At 39.5% G+C, this 22,522-nt stretch overlaps 1 protein-coding gene across 2 annotated transcripts; it reads left to right on the forward strand.

Moving 5' to 3' along the window:
* Window positions 1-6,449: 6,449 nt before the first annotated feature.
* SRI (sorcin) lies at window positions 6,450-20,876 on the forward strand. Of its 2 annotated transcripts, XM_023226580.2 has the most exons (8): window positions 6,450-6,574; window positions 7,610-7,693; window positions 9,416-9,485; window positions 15,027-15,070; window positions 15,841-15,988; window positions 16,574-16,687; window positions 17,436-17,494; window positions 19,485-20,876. In XM_023226580.2, exons 1-8 carry the CDS (start codon window positions 6,524-6,526, stop codon window positions 19,509-19,511), a joined length of 597 nt encoding a protein of 198 aa, XP_023082348.1. In that variant the 5' UTR covers window positions 6,450-6,523; the 3' UTR covers window positions 19,512-20,876. The 2 variants fall into 2 exon arrangements, with proteins under 2 accessions (XP_023082348.1, XP_023082349.1); XM_023226581.2 differs by lacking the exons at window positions 15,027-15,070; window positions 15,841-15,988.
* The last annotated feature ends 1,646 nt before the right edge of the window (window positions 20,877-22,522 follow it).

The following is a 22,522-nucleotide window of genomic DNA, read 5'->3' on the forward strand; positions in this document are numbered from 1 at the left end:
AAAATACCACCTCCAAATCTAGAGTACACAATACAAAATTAAAAAAAAAAAAAACAATAAATGAGTCTTTTGTTTGCCGTGCAAACTGATTTCCAGGGTGTAAATATTCCCAATATGGGAGAATAAACTACTAACTTTATGCAAATTCAAACTACTAACATGGTATGACTGAGTCTGGAATTGAGAATTAACATCCAACAGCACAAAGTTACACACTACCCATATAGAAAAATCATTAACAATTGATGCATTTGGAGTATTTATTATCTTGATTTTCAGCAAGTTTAAAAAGTTCTAATTATATTATTGGCCGTGTTTTAAAATAGGCTGGAAAAGGGTGGGCGCAGTGGTCACGCCTGTAATCCTAGCACTTCAGGGAGCCGAGGCGGGTGGATCATGAGGTCAGGAGTTCAAGACAAGCCTGGCCAAGATGGTGAAACCCCATCTCTACTAAAAATATGAAAATTAGCTGGGTGTGGTGGCAGGTGCCTGTAATCCCAGCTACTCAGGAGGCTGAGGCAGAGAATTACTTGAACCAGGGAGGCAAAGGTCATACTGAGCTGAGATTGCACCACTGAACTCCAGCCTAGGAGACAGGGCGAGACTCCTTTTCAAAAAAAAATAGGCTGGAAAAATGGCCAGTATGAGCCAGCTACCGCATTCCAACGCAAACCCCTGCAGGTCTTAAGAATTCTCAGACAGAGGTAATAATCCTGAAGGAATGTCAAATACTTACCTGTACGTGTGTTTAATACTGTTGTTATTGGTTCCTAGCTGCCTTAGGTAGGTCATTCTTTCTAACAATGAAATAAATACATTTCTAACAATGAAATAAACCTTTCATAGAAGACCTCTCTAGGGCCTATTGGAAAGCTGCCTACACTGTTGAATATGTTTATAGTTGGTTACTGATTTCCAAAGGTGAAGAAGGCAATGTGATTCATCTGCTATTACAGTTTATATACTTCTTGATTCTTCTATTTGGCCACCCTGCAAGAAGGCAATCCTCTAAGGATCACCAGCTTCTACCTATAAGACTTCAATTCAAGATGCAGGCAAGTAAACGATATGTACATAATATTAGACTGTTCCACGCAGCTCCAATGTTCTAATTCTACTAATCAGGAATAAGAAAGTTCCTAATCTTTGTAGTTCTACTGACCCATGGGTTTTCAAGCTGAGAATCAATTAATCTAGTTTCCTTTCTCAGCTTTGCCACTGATTTCCCAGTGCTATGGCAAAGAGGCAAGTAACTACTGAAAAATAATTACATAAAGTAAGAGGTATCTTATTTTAATTAAGAAGCTCCCAATTTACATGTAGCTGACTTATATATAAGCTTCATGGAATTTTGGCTTTCTGGAAATATCTACTGTACCTAGGCACCTAGGACTCAAGAATAGTCATTCTTTCTTCCCCAGAGCTGCAATATGAGTAATTTGGAATTTTTTCCCCAAATTCCCTCCTCTCCCATGCTTATTGAACAGATGGAGATTGTATTATCTTCCCCTCCTTTCTCTACAAGTCTGGCTTCTCTATTTATCTCTGATTCTGTGGAAACTTGGTGACATCAAGATTGGCTGGATAAAGGGACTGAGATGGGAATGGGGATGGGCAATAACCAAGCCCTAGATGCTCTGGGGTCCCTACCCTGCTCTACCCTGGCTCCAGGACTGCTTCTCCTTAGGAGAACACTGAAGGCTTTAAAGAATTTTCGAGGGCTTGCCTGAGAACCAGACATGAAGTGACTTTTATGAAAAAATAGACCTAGGTTGCAAAAATTAGCTTCTAGAATTAACACCCCCATAATATACTAGTCCATTGTTCTTAGGAAGAGTCATCCTAAGAGAACTCTGGTGCTGAACACAGGTGATTTTCTACCTGAGCATACAGGTCCAGTATTCAATATTCTGCTTTCTATGTAGTCCGAGACATGGTAATAGTCACAAGTAAAAGTTGTAGAGACTTGATAATCAGTACAAGCCTCAGAAAAAAACTAATTACAGCCAGTTCTTGCATTCATTTCTTGACCTTCCTTTAGCTACCCCTTTAGCCATGCATATTTACATCTTGTTCATCAAAAAATAATTATCTGCACTAAAATTAACTCTTATCATTGATAGTAATAGCATTACCTAGATGTACATTATTTTAGACAATTGCTTTAAATTTAATATTCTGATTTCTGAAATATTCTGTTCAGGAAAAGAAAAACAATGTCTCCAAATTCTTGATCCAATATAAATTGCATAATCTTAAAAGGAAGAGTCCTGAGAAAATAGTGTGAGGTTGAGAAAAGATCTGAAGTGACAAGATGAGCAATTAATACTGGAATTGCTATTAGTCTGGTAACCTAGGGCAAGTCAGTCTCAGTTTCTTCATCTTGTGAAGTAGGAATAATCTAAGTGGCATGGCTGTGTAAAGTTTAAGCAGGCCATCAGAAAATGCTTTGTAGTCTATAGCGCATTATTTCATCCAAGCCCCTACTCAAAGTACAAACCTGCCCTTTTGCATCACTGAGAGCCTCTTATTGATCACTTCTAGTGATACGGAACTCATCTTTGGAAGGTCATTTTTGACAGCCCTAATGACAAGAAATGTGTGTGTGTGTGTGTGTGTGTGTGTGTGTGTGTGTGAAAATACACACATATATTTACATATGCACACCTGTATACATACATACACATATATGTATATAGGTATATCTATTTAGCCATAATAAATTCCTCCAAATTCAGCTTCCTGGTTAATCCTGATCATCAACTCTAGCTCAGAGCTTCATTAAGGGAAGGAACAGGTCAGTAAGAATCTATTCTGTAGGAACAGGAATATGGGAACACTTGTCACAGAGCTGATGGTTGCCCTTGCTGTGTTTTGTTAATAACTGATTTATCTTGCTTATCATGCCTACTCCAGGCAAGCAGAATGAGTTTGCTTTCTCTGAGTTCCAGGGACGAGGAAGCCAACACAGATAAAAGGGTCCCTGCACTGTTCAAGAGGGTAGCACTAGCCACACAGCCATTTCATTTTAAATTAAATTAAATTAAAATTTTAGTTCCTCATTTCACGGGCTCAATAGCCATATGTGATTAGTTATTCTGTGGCACAGATATCAAACATTTCTATTGTGACAGAAGTTGTTTGAAGAGCTGTGGTTGATGATTCATTACCACCTACAATGTGCCAGGGACCAGTTAAACTCTACATGCAAGCACTAAAACATCAATAGTGGAAGTTTTCTATCCCTTGAAAAAATTACATAATAGCATGATTAACTGAGCTCTTACTCTGGACAGTTCAAGAGAAAGGGTGGCTTTTATTCCCAAATGAACATCACAGGCTTCACATTCTTTCCCAACAATCTTAAGAAAATGGAGATAGTATTAATTGGTTACCTATGTTGTTATCAAACGCTCATTTCCACTTTACATTTGGAGATCTGAGTTTCTTTCTAAGGCAGAGGTATTTAAATCACGAGGTGCCACACACAGATCAGAACTAAACAAAAGTTGAAACTTTAAATTGGCAAATGTCATTGCTCATTTATTCCTGACAAGTGAAGACCTATGGTTAATTCAACTGCAGGATATGGTGAAATAACTACAGTTACTTAGTTATACTATTTCTTTCACCACTTATCTGAGTGAAGAAGTCCAGCTTGGATACTATATGTAGAGCTTTACATTAACTTTTCCCCAGGAATAAGGAAGTGTCCACACTGCCTTTTGTCTTGAAAACATAATTGGGGAAGGTGTACCACAAAAGAATGGGATTCTCTCTGAAAGCATATTTAGCTACTGTCACAGCTTTAACTGGGAAGAGTGAAATAGTTACATCTGGCTAGGTCTGCCCTTCAAGAGCTGGGGCCAGATATTTGCCATCCCTCAGCCTTGGTCTTTTCTTCTGTAAAACAGCAGGATTGGAGTATATGATCAGAAAGGTTTCTGTAATTCCAATGATTTACCAAAATAACCATGACCCACGTCCTATCTATAAACCTCACATAGTTCTCTCCCTAACCCATGCTGCTGTCACAACCCTCCCACAGTCTTTTTTTTTTTTTTTTAGAACTTAGTAAATCGTTCAGACAAATAACTGTATTCTACCCACAGGCTTTATCTTATAGTCAGCAAATCATTTGCTAAAGTACTAAACTCCGAGAGTCATAAGCCCACATTCTGAAGGGGCTTCCAGCAGTGGTTGATAAACTACTGCCCAAAGGCCAAATCTGATCCACCTCCTATTTCTGTACACCAAGGAGCTCAGAATAATATTTACATTTTTAAATGGTTGGAAAAAATAAAATGAAGAATATTTCATGTCATATGAAATTCAAATTTCAGTGTCTATAAATAAAGTTGCATTGGAACTCAGCAACAGCCATTCATTTATCTATTGTCTATAGATACTTGTGGCCGACACAGCAGGGTTGAGTGGTATGTGGCCATACCACTATGACTACATAGTCTACATACCACTATGTATGTAGACTCTCTCATAGAGAGACTGTATGGCCCATAGGCCTAAAATATTTACTACCTGGCCCTTTACTTGCCCCTGGGTGTAGAGCACAGACTCTGCAGTCAGATGGCTTGGCAGCACAGCTCAGCTCTGTTTTGTTCCTTCCCCTTCCTCAATTGTATAATGAGAAAGATAATAGTACCTATCTCACGGGTTTTTATTAAGATTGAGCAAATAAGTAAAATGCGATGAGGATCTGGCATATTTTTACTATTATATATATGTCTGATGTTATTATGAGTTGCCACAATATTTTCCTGCAAACTAAAGTATTAGCAGCTGACCAATTTGTTAGCAATAATTGTAAGAATTGAATTTGCAACACTCCATTAAATTGCAGTTCCTTAGCAGTAAAGCAGTAGGAAGATGTCTAAGCACAACTGATACGACAATTCGTATAGCCGTTTATCCACGAAGCTACTTCTGCAGTACTTAAAAATATTTTATATGCTTTATACTTCTTTCAAACTTGAGTCTTGAGCTTATACTCAACATTTAGTTCAGCCCTGACATCTATTCCTTATAGTCGGTTACCTCTTTCTGAAGAAACAGGCTTCCAAAGAGAGACTAGGGTAGAGACAAGACATCATTAGATGTTTCATCTACCTTGATGATTGCTACTCTAATGATTGAGAACAGTAATCAGAATCAAACACAAAACAGGCAACATGCAGTGTCTTTGCTATGCCACAACAGGGACTATTAGAATTTTTCTCACGATTCGGACTTTCGTTTTCAATAGGGCTTGCGAGGGAAGTTACACACAAGAGAAAAACAATGAACCGAATGAGGACAATAGCCCACGAATTTAGAATGGAGGAAGCCCGTCCACCACAGCGAAAAAGCACACTGGCGGGTGCTCCAATATTTGTGAAATGTAGATGACCCTTTAAATGTTTCTGTGCAACCTCCACAACAAATACTGTGAATCTTGCTTATTAATGCGTTTCTCAATATGTTAAAATTCAGGAAATCATTAAGTCTAGTCCTTAACAGTGAAGGGCAAGCAGACATTTTTCTGTGTCATTGAAATTACACAAAACAAAACAAAAGAAAAAGCTCACGCCTGAATGGCTTCGGACTATTTAACTGGGAGATAGAAAAATATGTGAAGTAAAGAAGAATAACCTACACTGAAGTTCCTATCTCTTATCTTCCTGAATACTGAAAAACACACTCTTACTTTGTTCTAAACTTTTCTTATATAAAAAGTAGCTGAATAATTTTAGGGAAATGGATTGTTTTGTCTGAATCATCCAGATAATTCAAACAATTCATTTTGCTAAGAACGATCTGGGTGAGGCTGTCCTGCCCGGAAAATGCCCCCTGTCCTACTCAGGACACGAGCCACGCCCAGCTTAAACAGGCAAGGAATTGTCCCCTAGGAAGGAAATACGCCGTTGTCGTTGAATGAACTTTGCAACCAACCGCAAGCCAGACTCTCCCTTGCAAACCGTTCGTCAAGTTAATTCTTGTTTTCCAAGGGAGCTTTCGTATTTCCATCGTTCAACGGCTCCTTCACCCACTAGCACCTAAGGCTTGCCCTAAGGAATTCAGCCCCTGCCTCGCGACGGTGTGCTCCGCTTATAGTAGCTCCGTCCTGTCCAATAAAGTTGTTTAAAATAAGAAATGTGCCAGATAATAGCCAAGTCCGACGGAAAAAAAAAAAAAAAATTCCTGGGGTGGTGTATTGATGTTGGAATGTGCCATTAGTTTCGGAGGGAGGAAAGTCCCTGGTGTGAATTGTCTCGCAGGTCGTAGGCCACCACTGGACCTTCGGTCATGCACTGCGTTAGCACCGTAATGGCAAAGATAGGAAGAAGCGCTCAGGCAGGGGAGCCACGGCCGCGCGCACAGGCGGGAATTGAAGACAGCTGCGGAGGGCGTCCCCCACGCTCGTGTGGTGCGCTCTGGGGCGGCCCCCTCGCGGCAGGGCGGGGCGGGACAGGCGGCTGGGAGGCCTGGCGCACAGAGCCAGGGAGGCGGCGGCGCAGTCTGCACCATGGCGTACCCAGGGCATCCTGGCGCCGGCGGCGGGTACTACCCAGGTGGGGTAAGTGCTGACTGCGTGGGATCGCTGCCCAGGCGGCTCCGGGGCGCTAAGAGGCCACCTTGGAGATGCTGCAGCCAGCGGGGTGAGGCGCTGCTGGGCAGCTGCCCGGGCTCCTTCCGCCCTCGGCTTCTCCCTGCGCTCGCGGCCTCGCCCTAGGCCCCTGCGGTTCGGCCTCTCCCCTGGTTTCCCCCGGTTTCCCCCGTCCCTTCTCCTGGATGGCTCTACAGGCCCAAGGTGAAGGTGGATTGGGACCCTAGAAGCCTACCCTGCGGCTTCTCGGATACGCGGCGTGAAATCGTGTTAATTGGGTGTTGACTAACCCCCACTTCACCCCACCCCCGCCCTCTCGGTTGCCTCCCAAAGCAACAACAGTCATTTTATTCTAGAATGATACTGCGATATACCTTCCTCCCTCAAAAAAGAAAAAAAAAAAAAAAAAAAAAAAAGTGAGAAGGGGGACGGAAAAAAAGGGAAAACCTACTGAAGTAAAAGACCTGTAGGAAGGCAGCCTTGCCGGGCGTCTGGGATGCGCGTTGTCTTGGGAACTGTTTCCGAGACAGGCAGTGTTCCCTCGCCACCCACGAGATACAGCCCGGTCAGACACCTTACTCTTCCCTAGGCTACACCCGTCTCAGAATGTTACCAACTCCAGCCTTCCATCGTTCATAAAACGCTTTTAAAATACCATAAATGCTGTAACAACAAAAGGAGAATTCCAAGCCCTTTCATTGGCTTGCCTAGTTTGCACTCACCTCAGTAACCTTCAAGTTAATAGGGATTTTAAAAGTTGCTTTATATATGCAGACATCACTTCCACAGCAACTCTTTATGGTCCAAGTCGCCAGTTTTTAAATTACGGGGGTGTGAATGGAAGAGAGGGGTGGAGTGTTGGCAGAGTGTGCCCGGTGGTGGGGAGGTGAGCCTTGTGAAGGGCGGGCAGGCGGGCAGTTGTCTTGCCTTGCACGAAAGCCCTCAGTGGTGAAAGAAGAAAACTTGATTCGGCAGAATGACGTGTTTGTGTTTCCTGTTTCACAGTATGGAGGGGCTCCCGGAGGACCTGCGTTTCCCGGACAAACTCAGGATCCGCTGTATGGTTACTTTGCTGCTGTAGCTGGACAGGTTAGCTTTTCCCTTTAATATTAAAGAGCCGTTATTGTCCGCATTTGTGGTAACTTTTGATATAGTGACACAGAAAAGCGAACTTCCTCTGATACTGAGTCCCTTTGCTTCTGCAAAAGAAAAAAAAAAGAAAAAAAGAAAGTTCTTTGTTTCTTATTTTAGTTGTTTATTTCTGAATGTTCAGAATAAATTAGGACAAAGTGTTACTCGTATTTATGTGAGTTCAGTTCGAAACCAAGCTTGTGGTTGAATTAAAGGGTCCAGGGTGGTTTCCAGCGAAGAAATTCAAGATCTGGTAAATATAAACCCTTGTTTGTACAACTTAAAGACGTATATTAGTAATTACATAGCCCGATTCTAATGGGCACTTCCTTTGGGTTGAATTTGATTGCTAATCATTCACCCATTTAGGAAATATGGTAAAAACCCACCAGGTTCTAAATAAGCAAGTTAGTATCAGGAAGTTAATCTTGTGAACAATGTAGTTTCTCTTTGACCCAGATGCTGTTACTAGGTTAGCCCCTCCCCCTCCGTGTCCTTATTAGGTGCTGTGGCCTGTTGACCCAGAGAAGAATTAAGGTCAGCTCCCCAAGACCTTTCACTTGTCTTCATTCTGCGTTGTATGACAGGAGCTGTCTTACATTGACGGGTGCTATCTTACATTGTGAGAGGACACTTCCCTAGCTCATGAGGTCACTGTGTACAGTAAATATACTGTCGGTATAACCCAGACATGTCCAGAGGGGATGTTTGTTCTTATGAATTCAACCTAGTCTTGTTTTGACCAAAAGCTAGAAATAGCAAAATCTTAATGTGAAAACTGTAGAATATTATGGGATAAAAAAAACCGAAGACCACTTTTTAAGGTAGTATTCTAAGAAATACAGCTTAAGAAATTGAATGGAAAAATAGTCTAAAATTGGAAGACCTTCCCCTTAAGTATCTACTTAATCTGTTAATGATCCGTATCTTTGAAACCACAAGACATGGCAAACCTCAAGACCAGCATTCTTAGATTGCCAGTGCCTCCAGCATGTAAGTGACCCCACCTGCTTAGCTTTCAGCAGCCCTGGCCTGTATTCAGCATACCCATTGTCTTTCAAATTGTTGATCTTGCTCCTCATTTATAACTTATAATACCCAGTGACTTGAGGATTTAGGTATTTTATTTTAAAGTCCCTAAAAATCCCATATATCTAGTTCTTTCCCAGTTCAGCCAGTGAATGGGCACTGGGAACCTAATGTGTATCTTCCAGATGTATTTGTGCTCTGAAAAAAAACATTCACTATGTCATAAGAAAAAGTGACCAAGGAGGCCTCTTTCTGTTTGAACCAAGCCTTCTCTTTACTTATGTCTGGAGTGTACCTTGCTTTGTCCACCCGCCTCAAACAAAAAAAAAAAAAAAAAAGAGAAAAACAAGGAATTATGATTTTAAGCAACTTATATAAATTATTTAAAAATGTTTAGCTGTAGCAGTTTCCTAGCTCAGATTGACAGAAGAGTAGTTGCCAAGACAGACTCTTTCTTTCATCATTAAATTTCTTTTGGCAGTGGGTTAAGGAAAAGAATGCCCACTTTTGGAAGGCATTCCTTTTAATAAAAAGTCATGCATGATGATACTGATTTTCTTGGTTGTTATTGCTTCATTGAATGCTGAAGGTAAACAAATAACTTGAAAGTACAAATCACTATTATGATCCCTCTAATTTGTTTTTCAAAAGGATGGTCAGATAGATGCTGATGAATTACAGAGATGTCTGACACAGTCTGGCATTGCTGGAGGATACAAACGTAAGTTGACAGTCCCAAAGTTTGTCTAAACGTACTCGTGTTTCCTATTTTAGCTGTTACTTGTGATTACAGCCTTCAAGAAAACTGAGCTTGTCTGATCTAGCAAAGTTTAGAATTCTGAACGCTAAAATAGAGTACCATTTCAAAATGTTGATTTGAAAACAGTTGTTAAATCACTCCAGGTTGGGCACAGTGGCTCATACCTGTAATCCCAGTACTTCAGAGGCCCAGGCGGGAGGATCGCTTGAGGCTGCAGTAATCTGTGATTGTACCACTGCACTCCAGCCTGAGCAACAGAGCAAGACCTTGTCTCTAAAATAATAGTAATAATAAATTATTCCATCCTACCTGCCAATTTAGTGGATCAGATTTGGGTTTTGTGTACCTAGAACCAGTGAGACAGTTTGGGTGGCCTCCTTCACAGAGGACAAGGTAGGGTGCTGAAATGGAATGTGCCAGGTCAGGTGTCATTAACTGACATTAGGAACTAACATTTACTGTTATTTGCCAAAAGCCTACTCTGTCCTGACCTGGTGGCACTTAGGGCTTTGAGTGGCTGCTCCTGCACCCCTGGTCCCTGAGTGGCCTATCCTGCACTCCTGGTCTGAGCTTTGGGCATGCTCCTGCTAATATAAGTGGTTGCCATGACATCCCTCAGGTCTTTCCTCTTCCACTTCATAGAATGTGTTCAGGCTAAGTGGGAAGTGCCCTTTCTACTTATTGGACCTGCTGCTCCATAATTCAGCCCTAACCCTACCACTGCCTTTTGAGCACTCTGCCATGAGCTGAGAGTAGTGAAATATTGCAAAGATGCTCCATCCCTGGCAGGGCACAGTGGCTCACACCTGTAATCCCAGCACTTTAGGAGGCCAAGGTGGGAGGATTGCTTGAGCCCAGGAGTTCAAGACTAGCCTGGGCAACATAGTGAGACCTTGTCTCTGCAAAAAATTTAAAAATTAGCCAGGCATGGTGGCATGCACCTGTGGTTTATCAAAGTGCAGTGAGATCACAGCATGGCTTGTTATTCTACACCCTTTCAGTAGATAAGCTATGGTAGATTTTAGAATCTGACTAACAAAATGGGTTATATATTCTGAGAGGAGTCCTTTTAAAATTTCATTAAGAAAGCCACATTTAGTGATGGCCTTAGATCAGTGCATTAAAGGGAAAGCATTTCCTGAGTCATGGGGACTATGTGATTGAATCCATTTGCCTCTTCTCTGGTGGCTGTACTGAACCACAGAACCATCCTGCCTATGAGGCGTCAGGGTTTTGTAATACAGATATTATATGGAGATTAGTCTTTTAAACCCAGCTTCCAAACCAAAAAGCACAGATCCCAATTGGATGGGCCAGTGGGATACTCCAGCTCAGAGGCTATGGGCCCTTCTTAACCAGTTTAAAAGGAAGCAGTCATACCTAGAGGTGGAGTTGGTGAGAGAAGTTATGTTCCAGTCAGTAAGATTGTAATTCAGCTTCTCTTTTTTTCCTGAATTTAGTTGTTTATCTGTGGTAAGGTTGAGAGAAACAGCTGGAGGTAGGGCTTTCCTTCTAGGTCCATTATATTGTATGTTTCTGTGAGAAGAAAAGATATTTGAGACATTCTAGTACAATGAATAGAAGAGAAGAAAAAGAGTAAAGGTAAAATTACAGCAGAAATTCTTTGGAAATTATTAAAATTAACATTTAATTTAAATAATTTATTTTAAAATGTTGAATTGATAATTTAATAATTTATAGTTATAATTATATGTCATTACATTTATATATCACAACTATATAATACTTATAATTTTAATTTTAAATAATTATTTAAAGTAGAATTAACACTAATAAAAGCTATACTATTAACAAAATTGAGAAAGAGTTTTCCTTACCCAAACTTATTGGACATCAGCATTCTAGTTCATTGGAACTGTCTGGAATGGTATATTTTTTGTTCATTCACTTTTGTTCACTGCCATCTCACTGCCCTTTCAGATCCTTCTCACAAAAGATGACCAGATTCCTGATCTTGATCTGTCCCTCTCCTCCTCAGTCTTTACTAATAGCTTAGAAGGAATTCAGGATCCTCTGTAATGCAGCCTCTCCTGACCAAACATATTTTCTCCCACTCCTTTTGTACTCTTTGAAAGTCATATTGAGCTCTTCACTTACACTTTGCCTGTCCTGGGCCTTCTACTTCTCTTTTTGCTTATGCTGGTCCTTAGCTGTCACCAAATGCCCCCATCATTCTTGTCATTCAAGGCTTGGCTTAAATTCTATGTCTTCTATGAAGTCTTTCTTGATTCTTTTACTAAGAAGGAGCCTCTCACTTCTCGATCCTGTCTAGTACTTTCTGGCGCCTCCATTATATTTCAGCACTCTACCATGATTAGGGTTGTATGTGTATGTGACTTATCTTTTCCTTAGACTGTCAGCTAGGGCAGTATGCAGTTTCACAATTGTATCTCCAAAGTTGCTGTTACCCTGAGCCCTGAACATAATAAGGACTTAACAGGTGGCTGTTGAGTTAATAAATATGGAAAATTTTCCAAGTCAGAAAAATCATAGCCCTGTAGCCTCATTGGCATTTTGATTTAAGATTATACATTAATTCTTGAGCATTAGTAAAGATCAGAAAATTTTATTCAAAAAACATTCTTTCTTAGACGATCTAAGAGGGTTGTACATATAAAATGCAAGGCTCTAACAGCTTCCTGCTTGGGGGTGAGAATTTGGTGCTATCCATCCATTCATTCAACCAGTGCATTTTTAGTGAACACTTCCTATGAGCTAGGTGCTGGCTCTGTAGCCACAATCAATGCCTGGGTGTTGGGAAAAGCACTGGGATAAGTAAGGAGAGAGGCTGTGGAATCACATAGGATGGGCACATAATCCAGACAGGAGTCAGGAAAATTTTCCTTGCAGAATTGATATCTAAGCTGAGCAGAAGTGAAAGTTCATCAAAATTGAGGCCGACCATGAAATGAGTGGGATGGGGAAGTTGTGTCCTAGGCTGTTAGAACAGCATGTGCAAAAGACCCAGAAATAGCGTGGTTCAGTCAAGAAACTGAGAAATTCTCCATGAAGATAGTGTACGGGGTTGAATGAGAGTAAGAGATGAGCTTGACTTGCAAAATAAGTGTGTTACCTTATGTGCCAGTTAAGGTGCTTGGACTTTATCCTGAGAGCAGTAGATCACTGATACTGGGTTTTACACAGGAGAGCACATAACCACCCCTGACTGTAGGGTAAAGACAAATAAATTGGGGGACATGGAAGTAAAACAAGAGTCAGGGCTGTTAGTCATACAGGTGAAAGAAATGCTAACTAAAGAGACAGTGGGGCTGGAAATGGACTTTACAGCTGTTTAGAAGGTGATTGATTATTGGTGGAGAGGGAATTGAGGAGGCTCCCAGGTTTCTGGCTTGGGTGACTGCTGAGTGGATGAGGGTGCAATTCATTAACAGAGATAGAGAAGCTGTCTGCCTCATAGCCCCTTCAGTACCTTCACGTGAGCCCAACACAGTCGGCTCTGCCTTGTGGTTGTCAGGCCATCCACAGCAGTAGTTCTTAAACTTGAGCAGCATTGGCATCACCTGGAAAGCTTACAAAAACCAGATTGCTGGGTCCTGCCCTACAGTTTCTCATTCAGAGGTCTGGAGTGAGCCCTGAGAATTTCACCTCTAACAGGTTTCCATGTGATGCTAGTTCAGGTTGAGCCAGCTGCTTTAACATAAATATATATCACTTGCACATTTGCTAAAATTCAGCTTCTGATTTTATTGGTGTAGGTTAAGGACTGAGATTCTGCAGTTCTTCAGGCTCCTGGGTGATGCTAATACAGCTGGTCCAGGAATCACACTTAGAGTAGAATGATGGTCTCAACCTTGGCTGCTCACTAGAATAATCTGAAAAGCTTTTTAAAAATACAAATACCTGGGTCCCACACCCAGAGTTCCTGATTTAATTGTTCTGTGGTGCAGCCCAGGTATCAGAATCTTTTAAAGCTTTGATTTTGATAAGCACCAGGGTGGAGAACTACAGCTCCGGATTAGAGGAACTTCATACCTCCACACAACTTAAAAGTCAGAATGAAGAATCTCCCAGCTCTTTCCCAAAAGTGTAAAAAGTGCTTCCTCCTCCTCTCATCTAAGAGATTATCATCTGTGGATCGGATGGAGATTGAAGGACCTAAATAGAAATAGTCACTAGTCTTTTATGTCCAGTAAAGAATATGCCAAATACAGGAATCTATTAAATGTGTAAAACCTCTAGTTTGCACTGTTGGGACACATTACAGTAATTAGCGCAGTTGTGTTTTAATTTCAGTTTGGTTAGAGAAAAATTATGAAGCTAGAAAGAGCTGTAAAAAATGTTAGTTCTGTATGTTAACAAACTTGCAGAATTTATACCAGCTTTTCCGCACGTGACCCTTGTCACTTCTGCCATTTAGCCTTATAGCTTCTTTGTACCCATACAATTTCTTCAGTCATTGATTCCCATTAATACAATGTAAGAGGTTATTTGTTTTTAATTTCCTAATGCTTAGATTACCAGTAACCACACCCACTGCATATGCTCTGGTTTGGTTACATAAGTGAGGTACCAAAATGCCCTCAGAACACTCCTAAACTGTAGGTAAATTAAAAAGGCTTCTGAATAATGGCCACCACTGAATTGGTCATGGGGTCTTATCTAGAGTACTCTTATTTAACACATAATTCTAACACCCATATTTATCTGGTTTCATATATAAGCTAAGAGTTCATACACTATTTGAGGTAGCAGGTTACTGCTCAGTACCTGACATTGAAGGGAAAATAGAAAAACAATCAGACACAAAATTAGCAAAACCAGCAATTTATAGTCATTTATGAGTTAGAACAAAGCAACCCCAACTTCCCACCCACCATGTTGGATATAATACATTATGGTTCATTATGGTGGCTTGAACTCTCTATATTACACTTTCAAAGCAAGAAAGTATGAACAGTGCTATGTAATACTGTTTTGTTTTTTGTTTTTTTTTTGAGACGGAGTCTTGCCCTGTCACCCAGGCTGGAGTGCATTGGCATGATCTCAGCTCACTGTAACCTCCTCCTCCCAGGTGCAAGCAATTCTCCTGCCTCAACCTCCTGAGTAGCTGGGATTACAGGCATGCGCCACCACGCCTGGCTAATTTTTGTATTTTTAGTAGAAACGAGTTTTTGCCATGTTGGCCAGGCTGGTCTCAAACTCCTGACCTCAGGTGATCTGACTGTCTTGGACCCCCAAAGTGCTGGAATTACAGGTGTGAGCCACCATACCTGGCCTATGTAATACTTTTTAAAAGGAATTCTATCAAAGTTATTTAAATCAAATTTGGGTTCCTAGCAGAAAATCCTCTTTATGGAGAAAAGGCTACTTTGAAGTTCCACATGATTAGTCACATGTACATTGAGTAGCTTGTAAAAATAAAAGTGTATGATAGTCATTTCTAATTAATTTGAATGTATCCAGTGTAATGTGAATTTTTGGATTCGTGTTAATATGTATGTACTTTTCTTGATTTAACAGCTTTTAACCTGGAAACTTGCCGGCTTATGGTTTCAATGCTGGATGTATCCTTTACCTTGATTGTTGTCTAGAATAATTTTTTCTAAAATTCTGAAGGAATTCACCTTAGAATTAATACCTAGTAAACACAAAGTAATAAATGGTCACTAAAAAGCTTTCTGAAATAATTAGCTTCTGTTACAGGGTATAATTTGGTGTGAATAAAGGAGGAAAAGAAATTTAGTAAACAGAATGTTGTTCAGGAATTCAAGGAAACATCAAAGTATTATAGAACAAGTATGGAGTCCAGAGTGTCAGGATAGCTTTTTTTTTTCTTTAACATTGATTCCTCTGCAAGTGATGGGATTTTTTTCATATCCCAGTTGTTGGACTGAGTTTAGCTAGTGCTGACTATCCACTATTTATCCACCAGTCCATCCCATGTCATTTGTCTGGGAGCACTAAACAAGGGAATATTAGTACCAGAGATGATGGTAGGACAGAAGGGCAAACAGCATAGCCTGAATCACCCAGAAAGTACAGCCTAGTTCCAGTAACAAGACCGCTTTTTATAAGTGGTTCACAGTGGCAACGCTATTTCCTTATAATCAGGTCATGTAAGTTATCTTTTCCCCACAGTAAAAATAGGTACTTGAGCTTTTTCTCCATAGCCCCTTTTTGTTCTATTTTTAAATCATTAATCTTACATCATACCAAGAATAATCTACAATAACTTTTTTAGTCATTGAATATTGAATTCCCCTTATCCTTGATCTTTCATTTAATCCTTAGAAAATATTGCAAAATACAGCTCTGATCCTTGATTACAGTTCAGAGAGATAGGTCTGGCACAATGGGTTTCAATGAATTTAAAGAACTCTGGGCTGTACTGAATGGCTGGAGACAACATTTTATCAGTTTTGACACTGACAGGAGTGGAACAGTAGATCCACAAGAACTGCAGAAGGCCCTGACAACAATGGGTGGGTATGGCTTACTAGAACTCCCCATTCATTGGTAGAAGTAAGTTGTTTTTTATTTTTAAAACTAGGCTGAGTGCGGTGGCTCATGCCTGTAATCCCAGCACTTTGGGAGGCCAAGGAGGGTGGATTGCCTGAGCTCAGGAGTTCAAGACCAGCCTGGGCAACATGGTAAAACCTCATCTCTACTAAAATACAAAAAAATTAGCTGGGCATGGCGACATGCACCTGTAATCCCAGCTACTCAGGAGGCTGAGACAGGAGAATCACTTGAACACAGGAGGCAGAGGTTGCAGTGAGCCGAGATCGCACCACTGCATTCCAGCCTGGGCGACAGAGTGAGACTCCCTCGCATGCATAAATAAATAAATAAATACATACATACATACATACATACATGCTACCTGAAAGCAGTTTCTGTTTTCTTAGAAATTGTGTGTGTTTATAATTAATATGAGTTCACAGTCTTAAAAAATAAAATAGTGCTTATTTTTTGTATTTTTAGTAGAGACGAGTGCTTATTTTATTTTATTTTTTAATGGGCTTTTGCCATCCTTTAACCTTTTTACTGGGTGACTTTTCTTTTAGGATTTAGGTTGAGTCCCCAGGCTGTGAATTCAATTGCAAAACGATACAGCACCAATGGAAAGATCACCTTCGATGACTACATCGCCTGCTGCGTCAAACTGAGGGCTCTTACAGGTGAGTTCTATAAGGTCATGTCATCACCACAAGCCAAGACACAGTTATTACATTTCATCTCTTAGTGCTTCTCCTTTTATTCTTCCCCAATTTTTTTCTTGCTTTAGTATTTCAAATTACTGTTAAGCATATCTAGCAGAATAATTTTTTGGGTTTTTTTTTCCAGAATTTATTTTAGATTAGTAAGTAATCTGCCATTAAAATAAACAATTAAATTTTACTAAAATGTTCTAAAACATAATCAGCTAACTTGTGCATTTTTGATCAGATTATGATGAATTTTTCCCTAGAATGTGACATATCTGGAAAGAATAAATTAAAGTAAAATCCTTTTCCATAGGGCAGAGCTGAAATGGTGGAGAAACTGATCACAGCCTATTTGTTGTATCAGGGACTCTGTTTCTTAAGCAGTATCTTTGTTATTAAGAAGCTAGAAATTCTGTGCTTTTATCACAATTAAGTAATGGCCATGGAAGTTGCACAGCTTTTACTGACTTTGGGTAAGGTATTTTCTCCAGATCCACATTGAAAAAGACAGCCGCCCAACTTCTGCCTGTTACTTTGTTGCATATTAAATATTTTACTATTCATATAGTTGGCTTCTTTGCTTTGGTCTTTTGTTTATGTTAATTGGTTGCACAATTTAAATGTTATTGCAATGTGAATTAAATGCTAAAATAACTAACTTTTATGATGTTAGAAAAACCATTTAAAGAAAAACCATAAATTTTACTGTGTTGTTTTACAGACAGCTTTCGAAGACGGGATACTGCTCAGCAAGGTGTTGTGAATTTCCCATATGATGATGTAAGTTAGAAATTAAGAGATACAGTAGATGAAAAAGATGTACACCAGATGGGTATCCCTTTGAAATTAGCTGTTAAGAACATCTTAAGGATGCCAGAGACATAAGGGATTCAAAAGTTAGAAAGAGTTATCATCCAGAATTTATTAATTTCATGTATTAGTCTTAACTATAGTTAGACTATGGTTTGATTTGCATTCAAAGACCTGGGTTCAAGACCCAGCTTATTGTATTTATTAGCTGGATCACTTAAGCAGGTTTCTTAATTGCTGTGACACTATATGAATAAAGAAGATACAGCAGTAATGCCTTTTTCTCTGAGCTGTTGTAAGATTTCTACTAGAAATGCCCTTGAAAAACACTATGCAGATATAGTATCTGCTTTTGTCTTCTATAAACAAATCATGTCAGTCATTGAGAATAGATAACAGCTCAATAGCTTTGCATACCTATGTTCTTCATTGAGGGCATAAGGCAGGCACCAACTTAAATCACAATTTTTTTTTTTGAGATAGAGTCTCGCTCTGTTGCCCAGGGTGGAGTGCAGTGGTGCAGTCTTGGCTCACTGCAACCTCCGCCTTCTGGGTTCTAGCGATTCTCCTGCCTCAGCTCCCTGAGTAGCGGGGACTACAGGTGCGTGCCACCACACCCGGTTAAGTTTTTTTGTATTTTTAGTAGAGACGGGGTTTCACTGTGTTAGCCAGGATGGTCTCGATCTTCTGACCTTGTGATCCATCCGCCTAGGCCTCCCAAACTGTAGGGATTGCAGGCGTGAACCACTGCTCCCGGCCAAATCACAATTTAAAACAAGTTATTTACTAAACAGCCACACTAAACGAGGTTAGGGTAAGGCCATGTAACCAGTGTGAACATAACCAAGTGCCATCTTTGATGGCATTAGCTGGATGTATATAACAAAACTAGCGAGATTGGTTACTTGTTTTCTTCAGTTTTTGCTCAGCCATTGATTTAAAAAAACAAAAAAACAAAAAAAACTTGAACTGAAATGACTGTAATCACTGAATATTCCATTCTCCATTACAAAATATAAGATGCATATATTTTTGGTTTAGCAGCTGCTGCAGTTATAAGTACACTTTTAAAAGCTTAGTATGTGTGTGTGAATATGCTTATTTTACCTACTTATGGGTGTGTTCTCTTTAACATGCGTTAACTTCTTAGTTGACAGTCCCCTTGCTGTTTCTAAAGATCAAGAGGCTGCCTGGGGAATGGAAAGAAAGACCATGGGCCTTGACTTCAGATGGGGCTACTTAAAAAATTTCTAAACATCCTGATCCTTATTTTCCTTTTCTCTAAAATAGGGATAATCACCTTGACCTTGCAATAGAGCTGCAAGGGTTAGCAGCTTACAGTACCTTACTAGTGTAGGGAACACTGATAGAGCAGAATCTATTGCTTTATGTTTAGTGGGGAAGCCAACATTTCAGAGCAAATACCAGTATTTCTAATCTCAGGTATCTGAAGGGTTAGCTGTTCTGTTTCTGTCCATACATATACTTGCATGCTACAATTTATTTTAATAAAGCAGACTTTAAGGGATAAACTGTTTAAAGTGTTCCATTAGAGTAATGGGGTAATACTGTGCAGTTCGGAAATCCCCACGTGATACAACAGTATAAACTCCAGTTATTTGTGTTTGTGGTAAGTGCCTTTGACCACGACCATTTCTAGAGTCTGAGATATTATTTGGAATTTAAATAATTATTTAAATAATTATTTAAATTATTTATCCATTGAAGTTATATCTGCTTTCTCTAAGAAGTTTTGATGTGAGAAACCCTATGGATTTTATATTACACTGCTTCTCTAAAAAAAGGAAACTTTTCCATCTATCATTTACTCATATCTTAGAAAGTTGTAGGGGTTGTTTTACCCACGTTCAAATTAGAAAACCCAATGCAAGCTGCCAGAAATAGGCTGTGCTGTATAAGTGTTTTGAGGTCTGTCATGTAACGCTGATTTTTCTTTCAGTTCATTCAATGTGTCATGAGCGTTTAAATCAAGAGGAAGCTGCATGAATGTAATCGACATTCCAAATGGAATATCCTCCTTTGCTTGTCCTCTTTGCCTTCGGTAATATGTGTAAACTTACATCACGACTTTCAACAGCTGTTGTAAAGTTTATTACTTTATGTAAAACTGAAGTTTTGTTTTTAATTTTGATAATAAATTCTTTGGAACTTTAATAAGATCTAGTCTGTCACACCATTTAGAACTTTCCTGAGCCATTATCAGTCATGCCTTATTTTCTTGCTAAAACTGTGTAAATTTAAGTATGCAAAATGTTTAAGTCACATTATTTATTTTTCATTGTGAGACACTAAAAACTGTTAATCAGACTACAACTGTTACCTTTCCTCTCCTAGAAAGAATACTCCACACATTAAAACTTAGATAAATGACATAGACCCACTTGGGTGCAAAAGAACAACAAAAAAGGTAATCCAGTAATCCATGTCAGGATTCATCTTAGTAGAAATTTAGCACAGGCCCTTTAAAACCTATTGAATAATTTGAGTGGCAAATACTATCTGTCACCAAGTCCCTTTTTGTCATCTATTTAAACTTTTGTTAACTATACTTAAAAATCTTGTACATTATAAGCTTAACTATATAAAAGAAAATTGATAGAAAAAGACTAAGGGAATATATGAAAATATTAACAATGTTTATTTTTGATTAATAGAATTCTGATGACTTTAATTTTCTTTACATATTTCAGCATTTTTCAGATTTTCTATATGCTTTCCTTTTAAAATCAGATTCTAGTTTTTAAAATACTGATACATCCATTTTGATATACCATGTGTTCACACTTTAAAAAATACACATAGCAGAGTATTGGAAAGTATGTACCAAAACATTGATCTGGCTACCACTGGGAGTCAGGAGCATGAGTTCATCTTCTCCCTTCTTACTGCTTTTCCAAACATTCTCTAGTAAGCAGGTACTACATTTATAATGGAAGAAAATTTTTTAAAAATTTTAAGCTGTACACTTTCAAGTAAGATCTGAATGCTAATGCTGGCTTGTGCCTCTTTCTATGTGGTTTGGTCATTATAGATAATGCCAAGTTTCAGTTTCCCCATCTTTGAAAAGGAGATAATATGTTATCTCTTGGGAGTAGTTCTGAATATGAAAAGTGTGTTGATACAAGAAGCACTAACGATGTTTGTTTCTTAAATTTAAAAGTGGCCTGTTTGCCTTTTTTATCAAGAGAGCTTAACAGATTAAAAAATGAAATTAGGCTATTTTCTACTTGCCAGCAGAGTATCTGTCTTATTTTAGGATGCAGCGTGAGACTTACCATTCAACTGAACAATTAGTTGTCAACCAATGAAAATAAAACATTTTCTCTAAGCATCTTTAGCCTCATTTCACTATTAATTTTTAAACTATTGTTAAAATACATATTATTCAAACCTAACATGTAACTAGGACAAGTTAGTTAGCCCAGGTTACATATCAGAATGTGAAGCAGCCTGCTATATATTACACAGTGACTATAGATTGCATCTCCCTATATTGTCTATGAGGCCACAAAGCTCTGCTTGAGCCTGGGCTGTCTAGAAAAGGGCCAAAAAGGAGCTCAGAGGATTAGGAGGCAGGGAGCTCACCTTCAGTGTCCCAGCGCCTGCTGTTTGGTTTCAACTCACCAGGGTCCTCTGAGGAAATCATAGTTTAAGGAAATGGTAATTTCCTGGTTCAGGATAAGCAGTAGGGAAGAAGGCCCTTGCTGAAGGTTATGGGCCATATTTGAACAAGTCCCAGGGTGTGCTGCATCAATTGTGGTTCTGAATTGGCTTTGGGGTAAATGCTAAAGTATTACAAAACCATCCCTCTGACATTATATTAGTTTGTTCTCACACTGCTATAAAGACACTACCCAAGACTGGGTAATTTATGAAGGAAAGAGGTTTGACTCACAGTTCCACATGGCTGGGGAGGCTTCAGGAAACTTGCAGTCATGACGGGAGGGGAAGCAGACACCTTCTTCACAAGACAGCAGGAGAGAGAAATGCAAGCAGGGGAAATGCCAGACGCTTATAAAGCCATTAGATCTCATGAGAACTCACTATCACAAGAACACAGTGGGGGAAACTGCCCCCATGATCCAATCACTTCCCTCCCTTGATGTGGGGCTTACAGGTCCCTCCCTTGACACATGGGAATTACAGTTCGAGATCAGATTTGGGTGGGGACACAGAGCCAAACCATATCAGACATCATTCAGTTAATTCTGTTTTAATTATTGATACCTCAAAACGAATCTCTTTATCTCCTCCCCTTCTGCTTTCACCCCTTCTTTCCAAAAGCATGGAGCATAGTCTTCAGCATGTCCCTGCAGTTAGAAAGTTTCCTTCCCCTTGACAAATCTGATGTATTCATCTCCTTTAATTACAGCCAGTCTTCATTACAAGTGGAATCTGTTGCCTTCTATTTTATGTTGGGTTGTGTTTCATTCATTGTATACTTCTAGTGTAGCCTCACCCACTACTTTAAAAAATTATTTCCTGGTCTGTTTACTTTTTCTTAATCCAGTTGGAGCATGGTAAAGCTGTGAGCTCAAGCTTGAATACTTCAACTATTTGCAGAATTAAGCTCCTCAAATCACCCTCATTTAGGATTTAATTTTATTTTGGAGATGTGTGCTTTACTCATATGTTTCAAGAGATCCATGATTTATAAAGTACTTTTAACACATTTCGTGCACTTCCATAGGAATGTGGCTGCCAGAGACCTGGTGCTTCCTGGGGATAGCTGGCATAGATTTGCACCACATCAGTCATATTAAATTAAAGCTTTTGCTTCTATTGAGCCAAACTGGAGTTTAGACTTTCCTTCAGCATGATGTTCCAGGTGGAACTGTGAAGTCCGTGAGATGGCACGTGAGCTAAAACTTCTGCCATCTGTGAACTACACTTTGCTTTGGCCTAGCTGAGTGTGTTACTGTTTCAGTGTTCATCTAAATGAATTATTATATGACTAAAATATTATAAATACAAGAA

This window comes from Piliocolobus tephrosceles, chromosome 8 (genome assembly GCF_002776525.5).
Source record: "Piliocolobus tephrosceles isolate RC106 chromosome 8, ASM277652v3, whole genome shotgun sequence".
In the NCBI taxonomy this organism is placed as follows: domain Eukaryota; kingdom Metazoa; phylum Chordata; class Mammalia; order Primates; family Cercopithecidae; genus Piliocolobus; species Piliocolobus tephrosceles.